The 13,069-nt window shown below is 38.7% G+C and overlaps 1 protein-coding gene across 1 annotated transcript in view; it reads left to right on the top strand.

Moving 5' to 3' along the window:
* Nucleotides 1-13,069, top strand: part of dnah10 (dynein axonemal heavy chain 10) — a 34,536-nt gene that overhangs the window by 2,099 nt on the left and 19,368 nt on the right. Inside the window, exons 4-29 of the mRNA XM_008418650.3 lie at nt 50-165; nt 333-576; nt 1,069-1,226; nt 1,405-1,635; nt 1,779-1,969; nt 2,337-2,535; nt 2,649-2,831; nt 2,959-3,129; nt 3,420-3,596; nt 3,700-3,843; nt 4,982-5,148; nt 5,239-5,390; nt 6,930-7,094; nt 7,176-7,383; nt 7,479-7,635; nt 7,719-8,198; nt 8,284-8,442; nt 8,524-8,640; nt 9,315-9,417; nt 9,517-9,695; nt 9,805-10,016; nt 10,531-10,687; nt 10,821-11,054; nt 11,836-11,958; nt 12,046-12,279; nt 12,790-13,013. Of these exons, the coding sequence (XP_008416872.2) occupies nt 50-165; nt 333-576; nt 1,069-1,226; nt 1,405-1,635; nt 1,779-1,969; nt 2,337-2,535; nt 2,649-2,831; nt 2,959-3,129; nt 3,420-3,596; nt 3,700-3,843; nt 4,982-5,148; nt 5,239-5,390; nt 6,930-7,094; nt 7,176-7,383; nt 7,479-7,635; nt 7,719-8,198; nt 8,284-8,442; nt 8,524-8,640; nt 9,315-9,417; nt 9,517-9,695; nt 9,805-10,016; nt 10,531-10,687; nt 10,821-11,054; nt 11,836-11,958; nt 12,046-12,279; nt 12,790-13,013 (4,885 nt within the window). The remainder of the gene's footprint in view (nt 1-49; nt 166-332; nt 577-1,068; nt 1,227-1,404; nt 1,636-1,778; nt 1,970-2,336; nt 2,536-2,648; nt 2,832-2,958; nt 3,130-3,419; nt 3,597-3,699; nt 3,844-4,981; nt 5,149-5,238; nt 5,391-6,929; nt 7,095-7,175; nt 7,384-7,478; nt 7,636-7,718; nt 8,199-8,283; nt 8,443-8,523; nt 8,641-9,314; nt 9,418-9,516; nt 9,696-9,804; nt 10,017-10,530; nt 10,688-10,820; nt 11,055-11,835; nt 11,959-12,045; nt 12,280-12,789; nt 13,014-13,069) is intronic.

The following is a 13,069-nucleotide window of genomic DNA, read 5'->3' on the forward strand; positions in this document are numbered from 1 at the left end:
AAGCACGAGGCATGAAACCATACTCAAATACTGTTTGTATTTTGAACAGATGCTATTGTTGAGCCACGTAGCATGATAGAGGCCAACATCCTAATGCCGAGGCTGTTTGACATCGGCATGCACAACGGAGACCCCGTGCAAGTGCTTCAGAGAAAACTTGTACACGTAAGTTTAATAAAACATGATGGTCAGTTGCTGGATTGATGCCTAGGATAGCAACGGCAGTATTTCCCTCTGTGGCCAATCGGACAATTGTAAACATGATTAGCCTATGAAAATGAGAATGATCCTTCGTTGAAAATACTTTTCATAATTTCAAAATTTCTCTTCAGATGTACATACCCCTACTCACTGCACACCAGATGTCCAGTACTGGATCAGGTGTTCAGCTCAAGGAGAAACCTCCTCAGGACAAGATTTCTAAAGACGGTGACAAGAAAGAGAAAACCAAAAGTAAAGAAGACGAGACTTTGGTTAAGTCAAGCGGGAAATTGATACTTCGTGATGAACTGCTCAACAGAGCACACAAGTTTTTGGGAGTGGTCAATTCAACTCTCCTGCGCCTTCAAATAGAAGGTTTGTTTTAATCATATCTTTTAACGGTAAAAGATGTAGAAATAGTCAGCCGTGTTAATTAGATTAATGCTCATGAAACAAGCAGCCTCCAAGTCAGTCAGTCTCACGATTGACATAACTGCAAAGAATACATTTTTTTCCATCTCCCACTGAGCCATCTTTGTTTCAGATACAAAGAAAAAAAACACATGATTCTCAAGCTATGAAACCTCACAATACCATCTGCTTGGAAAAAGTAGATATTTTAGAGAACGTCTATTGTACGACGTGAAAGGGACCTAGAGTGTTTTTTTTTTGAAAGACTACCCCAGAGAGCTTTGTATGCAGTGCACTAGATTTAATAACATATTTGAACTTATTCAAGTAATCAAAAACAATCTTTTTCTTTAGTTATGTTTGTAGTTTTCATTATAGGTGGAAAAACAAAATTATATTAACATTAAATCCATTCGTGAAATAACATTGAGTCTACATATGGAATGTATTCCCTAGATGAGGTTATACTCCAAATCCCTGAGATTGACCTGAATCCAGAGGTGGATGTGCTTCTTAATAATCCAGAGATGTTACAGGCATTGGAGCGGTGTGTGATGAACTGGCAGACTCAAATTACCTTTGTAATTGAGGAACAGCTGAACAAAAAACCACAGGTTGGATTATGATTACTTTTTTTCTGCTTTTTTTCATTAGAACCCAAAACTGTCTGAGAAGTGTTGGGACAAGCCAAGCATTTGTATATGAAGGACTCAATTGCTTTGTTAAAAGAAAAAAAAAAACATGATGTGATCCACTGATCAATCTGAACGTCCGCATTTAATCTTCCTACAGGGACCGGGACCTATGGCTGAGATAGACCTTTGGCAGGAGCGCTCTTCTGTCTTTAATGCTCTGAGTGAGCAGCTTAAGCAGCCTGTGGCGGAGAAGATCTTTGAGGTGGTGAAGGCAGCAAATGCAGGCTGCCTTCTCAACTTCAATGGAACGATTGCTGAACTAACAAAATACCACATCGAGGCACATGATAACATACGCTTCCTTAGAACACTGGAGAGACACTTCATGGTAAGATGTAACTTTCACATCATTCCTATTGAACATTTCTTACACTCGTAGGCCATTTTTACAAAGGCAGTTTGCAGTGAAGTCCGTATTAGTTGTGACATAATCTCGTTCACGTCTGTCAAATTCATGACTATCTTTTGCAGAATTTGGCAGCGGGAGCCAACTTTGCTTTGATCTTGGAGACCATCCCTGATCTGATGGAGAGCTTGCAGATTATGTGGATGATCTCTCTTCACTATAACTCCAATGATCGAATGGTCCCTTTGATGGAGCGTATTGCCTGGCAGTTGTGTGAGCAAGTGGCTCAAGGAGTTGTTGTAACTTCGATAGTCAAGTTCGTGTCCTCTCTTTCTCGACTCTTTAACCTAAGGAAAACAAGAGTCTCTCTCTTGTGAACTGATTTCGATTGTAAAATATGAATGTGAAAGTATTACGTCAGGTTGAATTGGATTCAGCCAGAAGGGATTTGAACTGTACAAGTGAATAAGGTCAATTTTTTATTTTTTTTTTAAAGGATGTCCAGAGAAGAATATATTTCTAATTTTCCTGAATATAATTAAATTGAATTGAACTGAAATTTGTAGCTTTAAAACTGGTTAAATTGCTCTACATGTCATGCTATTATTTATCAATACTTTATCAATGTTCTTTATTTGTGACATTGGTTGGATTTTAACTAAAATATTATGTCTTTATGTCAGAGAGAAGAGAGAAGAGGCCAAGACCAAAGTGCTTGAAGCAAGACAGGTTCTGGAGCAATGGAAGTCGTCGTATTTCGAGATGCGAGCTCAAATTGAAAAAATAAACCAAACTCCCCGCTGGGAATTTGATCGCATAAGACTGTTTGAAAGATCTGATTACATGGCTTTGGTCTGCCAGGACCTGGGTGGGGTTTTTCAGGTCAGTGAACACATGTATTTTCCTTATCTTGCATTAATAAACTGAAGTTTTTCCACAAAAACTGTATGTGTATAACTATGCTGATTTTAAAAGCATTGTTCTGAATGGTTTAGGTTTTAGAGGAGTTCAACAACGTCTTTGGTCCAGAACTGAAAGGAGACAGACGCGTTCACGATTTACTGAAAGAAGTGGATGATCTTGTTTTGCCCTTCCAGGAAATTACCTTCAATCCTTTCAGCATATCAAAGAAAGCCAACTGGAAAGATATTATTCAAGATTTTGAAACTACAATAGAGGTCAGTTAAGAAAATTTTGAATAATTGTAACAATTTGCAATACTATTTTATTCTGTGAAAATGCACCTATTGTTTGCTGCCTCCATTTTGTCAAGCTGATTCTATTTTATTTTATTTTTTTCTGTAGTGTATCGACAGAAAGGTCATCGACTTTGTCGATATGTCTTTTAACACTCTGCACTTCTCGGCCGCCGCCTTTGAGTTGCTGCAGAAATTCCAAAAAATCAGCACTAGAAAAGCCATCAACGACCATTTGATGAGAAAATTTGATGACATCCTGACCCAGTACTGCAGAGAGGTATTGTACTTTAAATCTAAGGAGCTGATTGCTTTGAATGCTACGCCGGAGGGTCATTTTCATCAAAGCCTCAACTGCAGAACAGTTAACACATACAGTCCAAACTGAATTAAATGTTGTTGTCCAAACAGTTATGGAATGTAGTTTCATTCAGTTCTGTTTAGTAACTGTACAAAAAGAAAGGAAAAAAAAAAAGAGGAACGTGGCTCAACCATTTTGTAGGTGTTTGATCACTTTTTTGTTTTTATTTTTAATAGACCCTCAGCAAGCATGTTTTGCTCCTTTTCTAGGTGGACAGCATAAGTGAAATCTATGAAGCAGAGAAGGACCGTCCTCAACTGACAAAAAATGAGCCTCCTGTTGCCGGAGCTATAAGATGGGCTCGAGCTCTTGCCCGCCGCATCAAAAAAACCATTCTTCCCTTCCTGAAAGTTCCAGAAATGCTCAGCAGTGAACAGACGGCAGTGGTGATGCATTTTACAGTGTCATTTTTTTTTTAGATTCACTGTAAATGTTCAGGTAGCCAACAAGTACTGGAACCCTTTGTGACCTCTACTGTGTTGCTCTCAGGCAAAGAGCAAGTATGAGAAAATGGCAATGGAGCTGAAAGGCTACGAGACGATGAAGTACGAGTCTTGGCTGGACGAGACAGAGGGCAAATTATTATCACTAATGAAAAAAAAATTGTTGATTGCTAAAAAAACCGAAATGGTGGTAAGGAATGTTATTTATGATGGAGTATTGGGGCCAGACTACGAGGATTTTTATTTATTTATTTTTAATTACTAGAATAAAGTCATTACATCAGAAGAATAAAGCCGCCAATTTACCAGAAGAATATAGTTAAATTATGAGAAAAAAAAGTTGTTTCAATGAGAAAAAACTTTGACAGCATGATTAAGACCTGGCAGGACCAGTTCAGCCATGTGATTCTTTTTTTGAAATAGATGCAGTCATTTACACAGCTGTTGTTTTGATGTCCTGCTACTGATAATAGTTCAATGCTGATGTGTTAAAGTGTCAAGAATTTCCTCATTTGTGAAACTGATAACGCATAACTTTAAATGCTCAATATTACTCATTTTAATCTTTTGTTATTTTATATGGAGGAGTTCTAATAAAACTGCTTCATTCTCCTAATATTCTGACTTTCGTCTGGTAATAGTACAACTTTAGTCTCGCAATATTACAATCTTATCCTCATGTTATTACAACTTTATTCTCATATTTCAGGTTTATTTTGTATGACTTTAGACTAATAATAATATAACTTAATTCTCATAACATGACTTCATTCTCATAATTTTACGACTGTAATTTGGTAAATCCACCGACAATCATGGAAGATGGCTGTTTGTACTGAACCAGGTTCTGCTGGAGGTTTCGTCCATTCAATGGAGAGATTTTTCTCTCCATTGTCGCTGCACTCATGCTCGGTATAAAAGATTGCCTCAACACAACGCGAGTGATTTTCTGCTACTTGTCCAGGAGGAGTGAATGCTGCAAGTCAATGACATGGTGTAATCTGCTGGGTAGAAACCTTTAAATGACTTTGAATAGTTATGAGTGTACTGCACTCTTTATAACTAGAATCAATTGGAATGCATGTGTGACTGAAATGAAATGATTTTTTTGTGAAGATCCTTGAGACGACATTTGTTGTGAATTGAAATATAGCATTAAGCCGAATTGAATTGAATTAATATTATGACTTTATTCTAGTAATGTGATCGCATTTTATTTTCTTAGCTTGGCCTTGATACTCCATCATAGTTATTAGATTAATACAAGTATTAATTTGTTTTATTTTTAAATGTAGTCCTTAAAACAAATGCCTGCTTTTCATTTTTAGGACTCGAATTCACCTGAATCAAGCCCGAAAAGGAATGTGAAATACATTGTAAATTTTTCTCCAGAAATCAGGGTAATAATTTCTGAAACAAACTACCTTGTAGGTTTGGGCTTCTTTGTGCCCAAGCTGGCTGAAAATGTGGCTCTTCTAGAGAGCAGTCTCATCAGGTGATGGCTCTCACTAAATCAGATCTTATTCAAATTGCTAAAACCACACTCTTCTATCTGCCTATTCACCTGTGCTGATTTTAATTTTAGGTATGTGGACGATCTGACCAAACTTGTCAATCGGTATCATTCTGTGATGGACACTCTGAGTGATGCTCAAGTCATTATGATGACACCACAAATACAAGAAGTCACAAAAGGAATGCAGCACGGATGCAAACGACTCAACTGGAATTCTTTGGGTACTTTGATTCAGAAACCGCCACTTTATTAGCTACTTGGTGCTGGTTCTTATTACTCAGGACTCTTTTTTTTTATTCAGAACTGTCTTAATTGCTTGGCATTGACTCAGCAATTTACTGTAAAGATTTCTTGGAGAACATACCTGATATCATCACCCAGATTGCAGTCATTATGAATACGCACAGACCATAGGCCACATCCCTAAGTGCTGTGGAGATCTTTGGAGTAGTGTGAATATCTATCATAACATTATCATGTACAAAAAAACCTTAAAGATGGCCTATGTATCTTTCCATAAAAAAAATGTTTTTTACATGTTTGTGAAAACTGGCATAATGTTGTGACAGTACAATATGAGAACGATAATCTGTGAAAAGATCAAGCACCTCCACCTATTCCCAGTACCACTGTTGACACAATGCACCTCTCCTGGTCAAAAACAACCAGGAGGAGTGTCTTAGCGCCATCAGTCATCCTAGTATATGTGCTGCCCAATGTGCCAATGGCAAAGAAACGATTTACTGTTACAAGAAAACCGTTTATCTGCTGACATTGGATAAACGATGACAGCGGATGTGTGTGTATGTGCGTGTGAGACAAAGAGAGATCGCCATCCAATCAAAACAAGTTAATCAAAAGCATAGAAAACACTAGAATATTCATATATTATCAAAGTTATTCAACAAATAGATAGAATATGAAGAGAAGGACCAACAAAATCTAGGAACAAGTGCAAAACGTATGGTCTTTTTCTCAGTTGAAGGCCAATAAGTAAAATGTAACATTTCACACAATATTTAAAAAACTACCATTGATGGCAATGCAACAAAACAACCTAAATTTGGAACCTAATATCTCCACCCAAGACTCCACACAAAGGATGAGAATCGTCACTGCAGGTGGAGCTGGGCAGGCACTGCAAGTAAAGCCAATCCATCTGCAACTCTCTCTGTTCTGGCAACCCTCACTGCTTGCCCAGCTGGCTCAGTGAGTTCCTCTCCTTCAGGAGCAGGTATCAAACGGTGACACTAATGACAAAGTTCAAACTGATTGAATAAAAGCACTAAAAATAAATGTAATTATTTGTTTGCTTTTTTTCAATCTGGAAATTGTATCTGTGACACCGCACCTGGTGATGCTCTTTCTTAAAGGCATCAGGGTGTCAAGAAAATATCAACCCCATTGCACCACCCTATAGAGACCCTGCTATCTGAACACTCACTGACGAGGCAAACTTTTCTGGCACGCTCCAATTTTTGTAAGCCTGTAGTATGCCTGGGGCAAATTGTTAATATTTAAAAGCAAAAGTTCCAAATGCCTTAATTTCCTTTTTGCACTCAATCTGACGCTTAGTTTGAACTTCAGCAAGCCAACTTCACAACATCTGAATTCCTAGGTTGAGAGAAGGACAGATTCCCTATTTCTGTGAACAAGCAATTAAACAAGTGCATCTGAATAAGTGGTCAGTGATTATATATGTGAAAGATGATATATCCACATTGGGGAAATGTGTATGCATGATATGTGTTTGCTTACAGGTATACAGGACTTCATCAACGAAGGTTTACTGAACCTCTCTAAATTTGAATCTCTGGTCAAGCAGATTTTGAACAACGAGAAGGAAATGGAATCCAAGTTACACTTAATTATGATGTCCAACATACTAAGATTTTCAGTACCAGAGTCATCAAATGATGTACCAGGTAGAAGTGTTTTATTATTTGCTGTACAAATAAGGCTTTTTAAGAACATAAAAATTGTACATAGTGTACTCTGTTTCAAAGGTCTCAAGGAGTTCTGCAGACGCATTGAGGTCGAGCGGGCCAAGACATTGGTTTTACCTATTAGTAAATACACTGACATTGGTTTCCTCATCACTAAGACTGAACATTTGATCCTGGGAACCAGCAGCGGAAAAGCCAAATCTATGGCAAATTACTACACTCACTGGGAGCGCAAAGTGTTTGACTCTATAGTAAAGATGGTGGTGAGGTAATCACTTGGATTATATTTTGTTAAAAGTCTAATTCTCCTTTTAGAACCCACAGTTTTGTCTGTTCTGTCTTTCATATTGACTTTGCTTTAAGGAGTATTAAGGAGTTCGACGCGGCGCTCATGGGAAGAACACCTTTGTTTCAAATTGATGCCATCCTGTCTGCGCCCAAGATTGTGTCACAGCCCCAAAGTAGCGAAATCTTCTGGGTGATCATGCAATGCATTAGAGAATGTATTGACAGCACTAAAGTAAGGTCATCGCAATTTTTTTACTTTTATTAAAAAAGAAAAATAATGTTCTTTTCTAACTATGGCCATATTTCTATGTCAAGCGTTTCCCACGCTGGATGAATGGGACCTGCCTCGAATGCCCACCACAGCAAGTACACGGTGAGGAGGAGTTAGTGACGATATCCTTCCTTAGCGACGTCTGGCTTGACCCCTCGCTAAAAGAGACTGCTACGACAACTTCTGAAAACATCAAGCGACTTCTTCTCTCCATGGAACGGTACCTAAACACCTGGAAACACTATCGAGCCCTTTGGGAAAAGAACAGAACTATTGTCAATGAAACATTTGCGGCAAAGAACCCATCCTGTGCTATGTACGATGATAAGCTACAGTTCCTAAGTAACATCAAGCGAAAGGTGATTCTGGAACCTCAATTCAAGGCCAAGTACAGTATCTATCTGAACCTGCAACCACTGTTGAACACAATGCTGGAACTTGCTGAGTCCTGGATTACTTCACTTAGTAGCTTTCTAAATAAGCCTGCTAAAGAGGATCTCTTCAGCTTGAAGGACGAACTCATGGTACGTTTTTCAATACACTTCAATGTTCCATGGTCAAAATTTTTGTTTTTAATAACATCTGTGTCTGCAAAAAAAAAAAAAACAGCTACTTGACAAGAAGCTGAAGAAAAGCCCTGACACATTTGAAGACCTGAAGAGTGTGCTGTCCACCATTTCAGACATTAGGGCCATGTCTTTAGTTGTGGAAATCAGAATCCTTGATATCCAGGAAAAATACAGAACTCTGGCCATGCACAACGTGAAGGTAATGTGTCAGATATTTGACTGCTATTGAACAAACTGCATTGTTTAACTTGTTAAATGTATTGTCACTCTTGCATTCTAGATTGGCGAAGACGAACAGGATCTAATTACCAAAATTGCGCTTATATGGGCTGATCTTTTTGTTGAAGCTAGAGAAGTGGATGAAAGTCTAGCAGAAGTCAAAAAGTCATTTACTGATGTAAGACATGGAAAAACTCAAACAAGCCACACAAAAATAAAATCTAATTTTAACAAGTTTTCCTGCAAATGTATTCATACCGTTTGAAGTTTTGATGTATCACAGCAAAAGCCTTCAATGCAGTTCGAATTTTATTTAACATTACATAGCCACGAACAAACTTAGAAATCCAAAAGAAATGTTTGGAGCTCAACAAAATTAGCGATTAATTATAGAGAGCAAGAACAAGGATACATGGGGATTGAATTTTTACACAATCAAAATTTTTAAGTCCAGTAGTCCTCTTAGACTGTTTTCTGAAGAAAGCCCTCTCTGTCTGACATGTTCATTCATTTACTTCTGATGGTTACAACAGTGATCTGTAAGATCCCTATCCATCTGCTCTGGACTTTATTCATGGTATCAGAGTAAAGGAGGCCTAATATAAAAGTGTTACACTTTTGTTCTTGTAGAATGTTCCAAAATCCTTGTAAAATTTTTGCTCCACTTCACATTTACTCATTGCTTCGTGCTGAGTTGTCTCAGTAAAATACAGCGAAATTTGTGGCTATAAGGTGATCAAATGTGATAAGATCAATAAGTATGAATACTTTTGCCAGGCATTGTACTTCGCAAAGTTATACCTATTTCGTACCCTGTGAATACACTTTCTGTTCTCTGTGTTACTTTTAAAGATTACAAAGAACAAGGTTGGAGAATTTAAACAGGAGATGCTTATTTTTGCTGAAAGCTTCAACCGTCACGGTCCTGGATCTGTGGGAGATAATTTGGATAAAGGTGCTTGGATGATTCATTGTTTTGTAATTTCTTTTTTTTTTTCTTCTTCTTCTTCTTCTTCTTTTTTGTTTTTTAATGCTATGCTATTCTTGTTTCCAGGACTAGTAATAATGGCTAAATACGAGGCGGACTTAGCCAAAATAGAGGGAGAACGGTATGAGCTCACCAATGCCGAAAAACTGTTAGACCTACCAGTCACCATGTACCCAGAGGCTACCAAGATCCAGAAAGAAATGCAGGGATTAAGACAGATATATAGTGTTTTTGAGGCCCAGAAGGTGGGACAGTGTTGCTGTCAGTGAAGAACTGAAATTGCAGGATGTTCTTGAGGTTGTCAAGTTGTTCATGAGGTGGTCTGTTTTTTTGTTTTTTGTTTTTTTTCTTTAGAAAGCAAAAGAAAAGTGGTCTCAGACGTTGTGGGTCGATTTAGACATGCAGGTGCTACAGGACGGCATAGAGGGTTTCATCAAACGATTTAGAAGGCTGCCCAAAGATGTGCGGACTTTACCCGTGGCCTTCTATCTAGACGCATGCATGAAGGAGTTCAAAGAATCTCTGCCGCTTTTGCTAGACCTGAAGAATGAAGCCCTTAGGGACAGGTTAGTGTGAATGCTCAAGGTTCCATGTTTTTGCAGTTAAATTATTAAATTCCATCATACTTTATTATTGTGTTTACACAGAAGCTTTAGTCATGGTCAATAAATGTATATATTATTGAAACGTTTGGTTTTTTTCAGTAACATAGTTCACTAAGCAAAATACATTATGTAGGTTAGTTACGCACAGACTGGTGTTTTGAAGTGTTTATTTCTTGTAATTCTAACAATTTTCCACTTGCATCTAATGAAAACACAGCTTTTAAGATTAGACTATTGTATATGACCAATTAAAAAAAAAATTTAAAACAGAATTATGGGCTTAGTGAAAAGTGGTTTTAATATCTGTTTAAACATTGTTATTTTCAAAAGGCACATTTAAACTGACAAAAGAGCCTCAGTGGGAACACATATTCTAATTTATTGAATATGAGGATATTCTCATAATATAACTGAGAAGGAAATACGTTTGTGGTCTGTACAGCAAAATTGTTGTGAGAAAGTTTTTATATTTCAGGCACTGGAAGGAGTTAATGGAAAGGACCGGTACCAGCTTTGAGATGAATCCTGAGAAATTTACTCTGCAGAACATGTTTGCTATGGAGTTGCACAAATATGCTAATGTGATAGGTGACATTGTCACCTCTGCTGTAAAAGAGCTGAGTATTGAGAAGGTAACATTTGCCTCAATTTAACAAATCCAGCTGAACTTCAAATTTGATCTGTATCAGTTTACAACTGAAACTAGTAATTGTGGACAAATCATATACTGCATGTTTTTACTTTTTTTTATTTGTATGCTTTTAGGGAGTGATGGCAGTATCAGAGACCTGGGACAATATGAGGTTTATCGTGCAGACGTATTTCAAAGGCACCAAGGAGCATGGTGTCATTCTAGGTGCTGTAGATGAGATCCTACTGAATGTGGACAATGATGTCATGAACTTACAGAGTATGGCTGGCAGCCGTTTCGTTGGGCCTTTCCTTAATATTATACAGCGGTGGGAAAAAGAGCTGTCTCTCATTAGTGAGACTATAGAGGTGGGTAAACCCCTCTTCCTATTTTTTACGTTTCTCTGTTATAAGCACACACCATGGTATGATTTATTAGGGCTTTAAGTGACAGGCCAACAAAAAGTGAAAATGTTTGTGAAGTTAAAGGGAAATGATACATGGATTTAAATTCCATCCATCCGTCCATCCATCCATCTTCCGCCCAGATTTCCCTCTCCCCGGTCACTTGGGCCAGCTCCTCTAGAGGAACCCCAAGGTGTTCCCAGGACAGTCGAGAAACATAGTCCCTCCAACGTGCTCCGGAACACCTCACCAGGGAGGCGTCCAGGAGGCATCCTGACCAGATGCCCAAGCCACCTTAACTGGCTCCTCGACGTGAAGGAGCAGGGGCTCTACTCTGAGTCCCTCCTGGATGACTGAGCTTCTCACCCTATCTCTTAGGGAGGGATATCTGCTCCTAGAAATTCAGTCCATAAAAGTCATGAACAGAATTGATGACAAAGGGCAGCCTTGGAGGAGTCCAACTCTCACCAGAAATGAACCTGACTTACTGCTGGCGATGCAGACCAGACTCTGGCACCATCCGGTGCCTAACAGCCCGCATCAAAGGGCCCGGCCCCCTGTGCTCCTAGAGCACCCTGCTCTATCACATAAAATCTAAGTGCAATACAGTAAATCTTTTGGCTCTAATGTTAACAAAATGTGAAACAGTCAAGGCATATGAATATCTTATTATGGCGATGAATAATTTCTATTAGTCTTTACTGTATCCATTCAAAGGCAAACTGACAGAAAGGTCTTTTTATAGATATGGCTGGTTGTGCAGCGGAAGTGGATGTACCTGGAGAGCATATTCATCGGTGGAGACATTCGCTCGCAGTTACCTGAAGAAGCTAAGAAGTTTGATAACATTGACAAGAAGTTTAAAGAAGTGAGCTACACTTTGATATATTTTGATCAAAGCAGAGCACGTTGTGAATGGACTTATCCAATTGATATCTTTTTCAATTCTTTGTAGATAATGACTGACACAGAGAAGATTCCAAATATTAAGCATTCCTGCCTGGGTCCTAGTCGGCTAACAGACCTACAGGCCTTGAGTTTTGGTCTAGAGAGGTGCCAGAAGAGCCTTAATGACTACCTGGACTCCAAGCGAAACGCATTCCCGCGTTTTTTCTTTATCTCTGATGATGAACTGCTCAGTATTCTTGGGAGTAGTGACCCTGCTTGTGTTCAGGAACACATGATCAAGGTGACAGGTCATTTCACAAGATAAACAAAATATAAATCCTTACTTTCAATATAATAACCCTGTCATACTTTCAATGTTATTGGAAGACATTTTGCCATATGAAAGTAAGGCTCGCAGACTGCCTTCAAATGAATGTTACATAATTTGATAACCAGAAAAACCCACCTTCCTGTGACGTAGACTAAGTGGGTATTAATGTAGCCAGTCATAAAACATCTGGATAGTGAGATTTTCAACCAATTGATTAGAAGGTTACATAAACCTTTTACAGTGGAATATCATCAAAAGACACATGGACTTCATAGGCACCATACAGGTTGATTGTCCACAAACGTAATACATCTCCCTGTTCTGACCCACACTGAGGGTGTTTTTAAATTCACCAGCATACTTGGCAGGGGGGAAAAAAGGCAGTTCACTGCTCCTTTAGAGAAGAAGAGAACAACTGCTCACCATGTTTGTAAAATGCTGTTACTGATGTTTTGTTTTTTGCCTTTATTGTTGCACAAGATGTACGACAACATAGCTTCACTGAGATTCGACGTGGAAAGCAGTGGCGAGAGGGTGGTTGCTGCCATGGTGTCTGCCGAAGGTGAGGTGATGGAGTTTAGGAGCCACATCCCAGTGGAGGGAAGGGTGGAAGAGTGGATGTTGGCAGTACTTCACGAGATGCGGAGAACTAACAGGCTTATCACTAAGGAAGCGATCTTTCGCTATTGTGAAGACAGGAGCAGGTAAGTGTTAACACACAGAGAGCTTACGGGATTTCTCATGTGCAAACAGGCTGCAA

The sequence above is a fragment of the Poecilia reticulata genome, chromosome 9 (assembly GCF_904066995.2).
Source record: "Poecilia reticulata chromosome 9, P_reticulata-male-v2, whole genome shotgun sequence".
NCBI classification, from domain to species: Eukaryota; Metazoa; Chordata; class Actinopteri; order Cyprinodontiformes; family Poeciliidae; genus Poecilia; species Poecilia reticulata.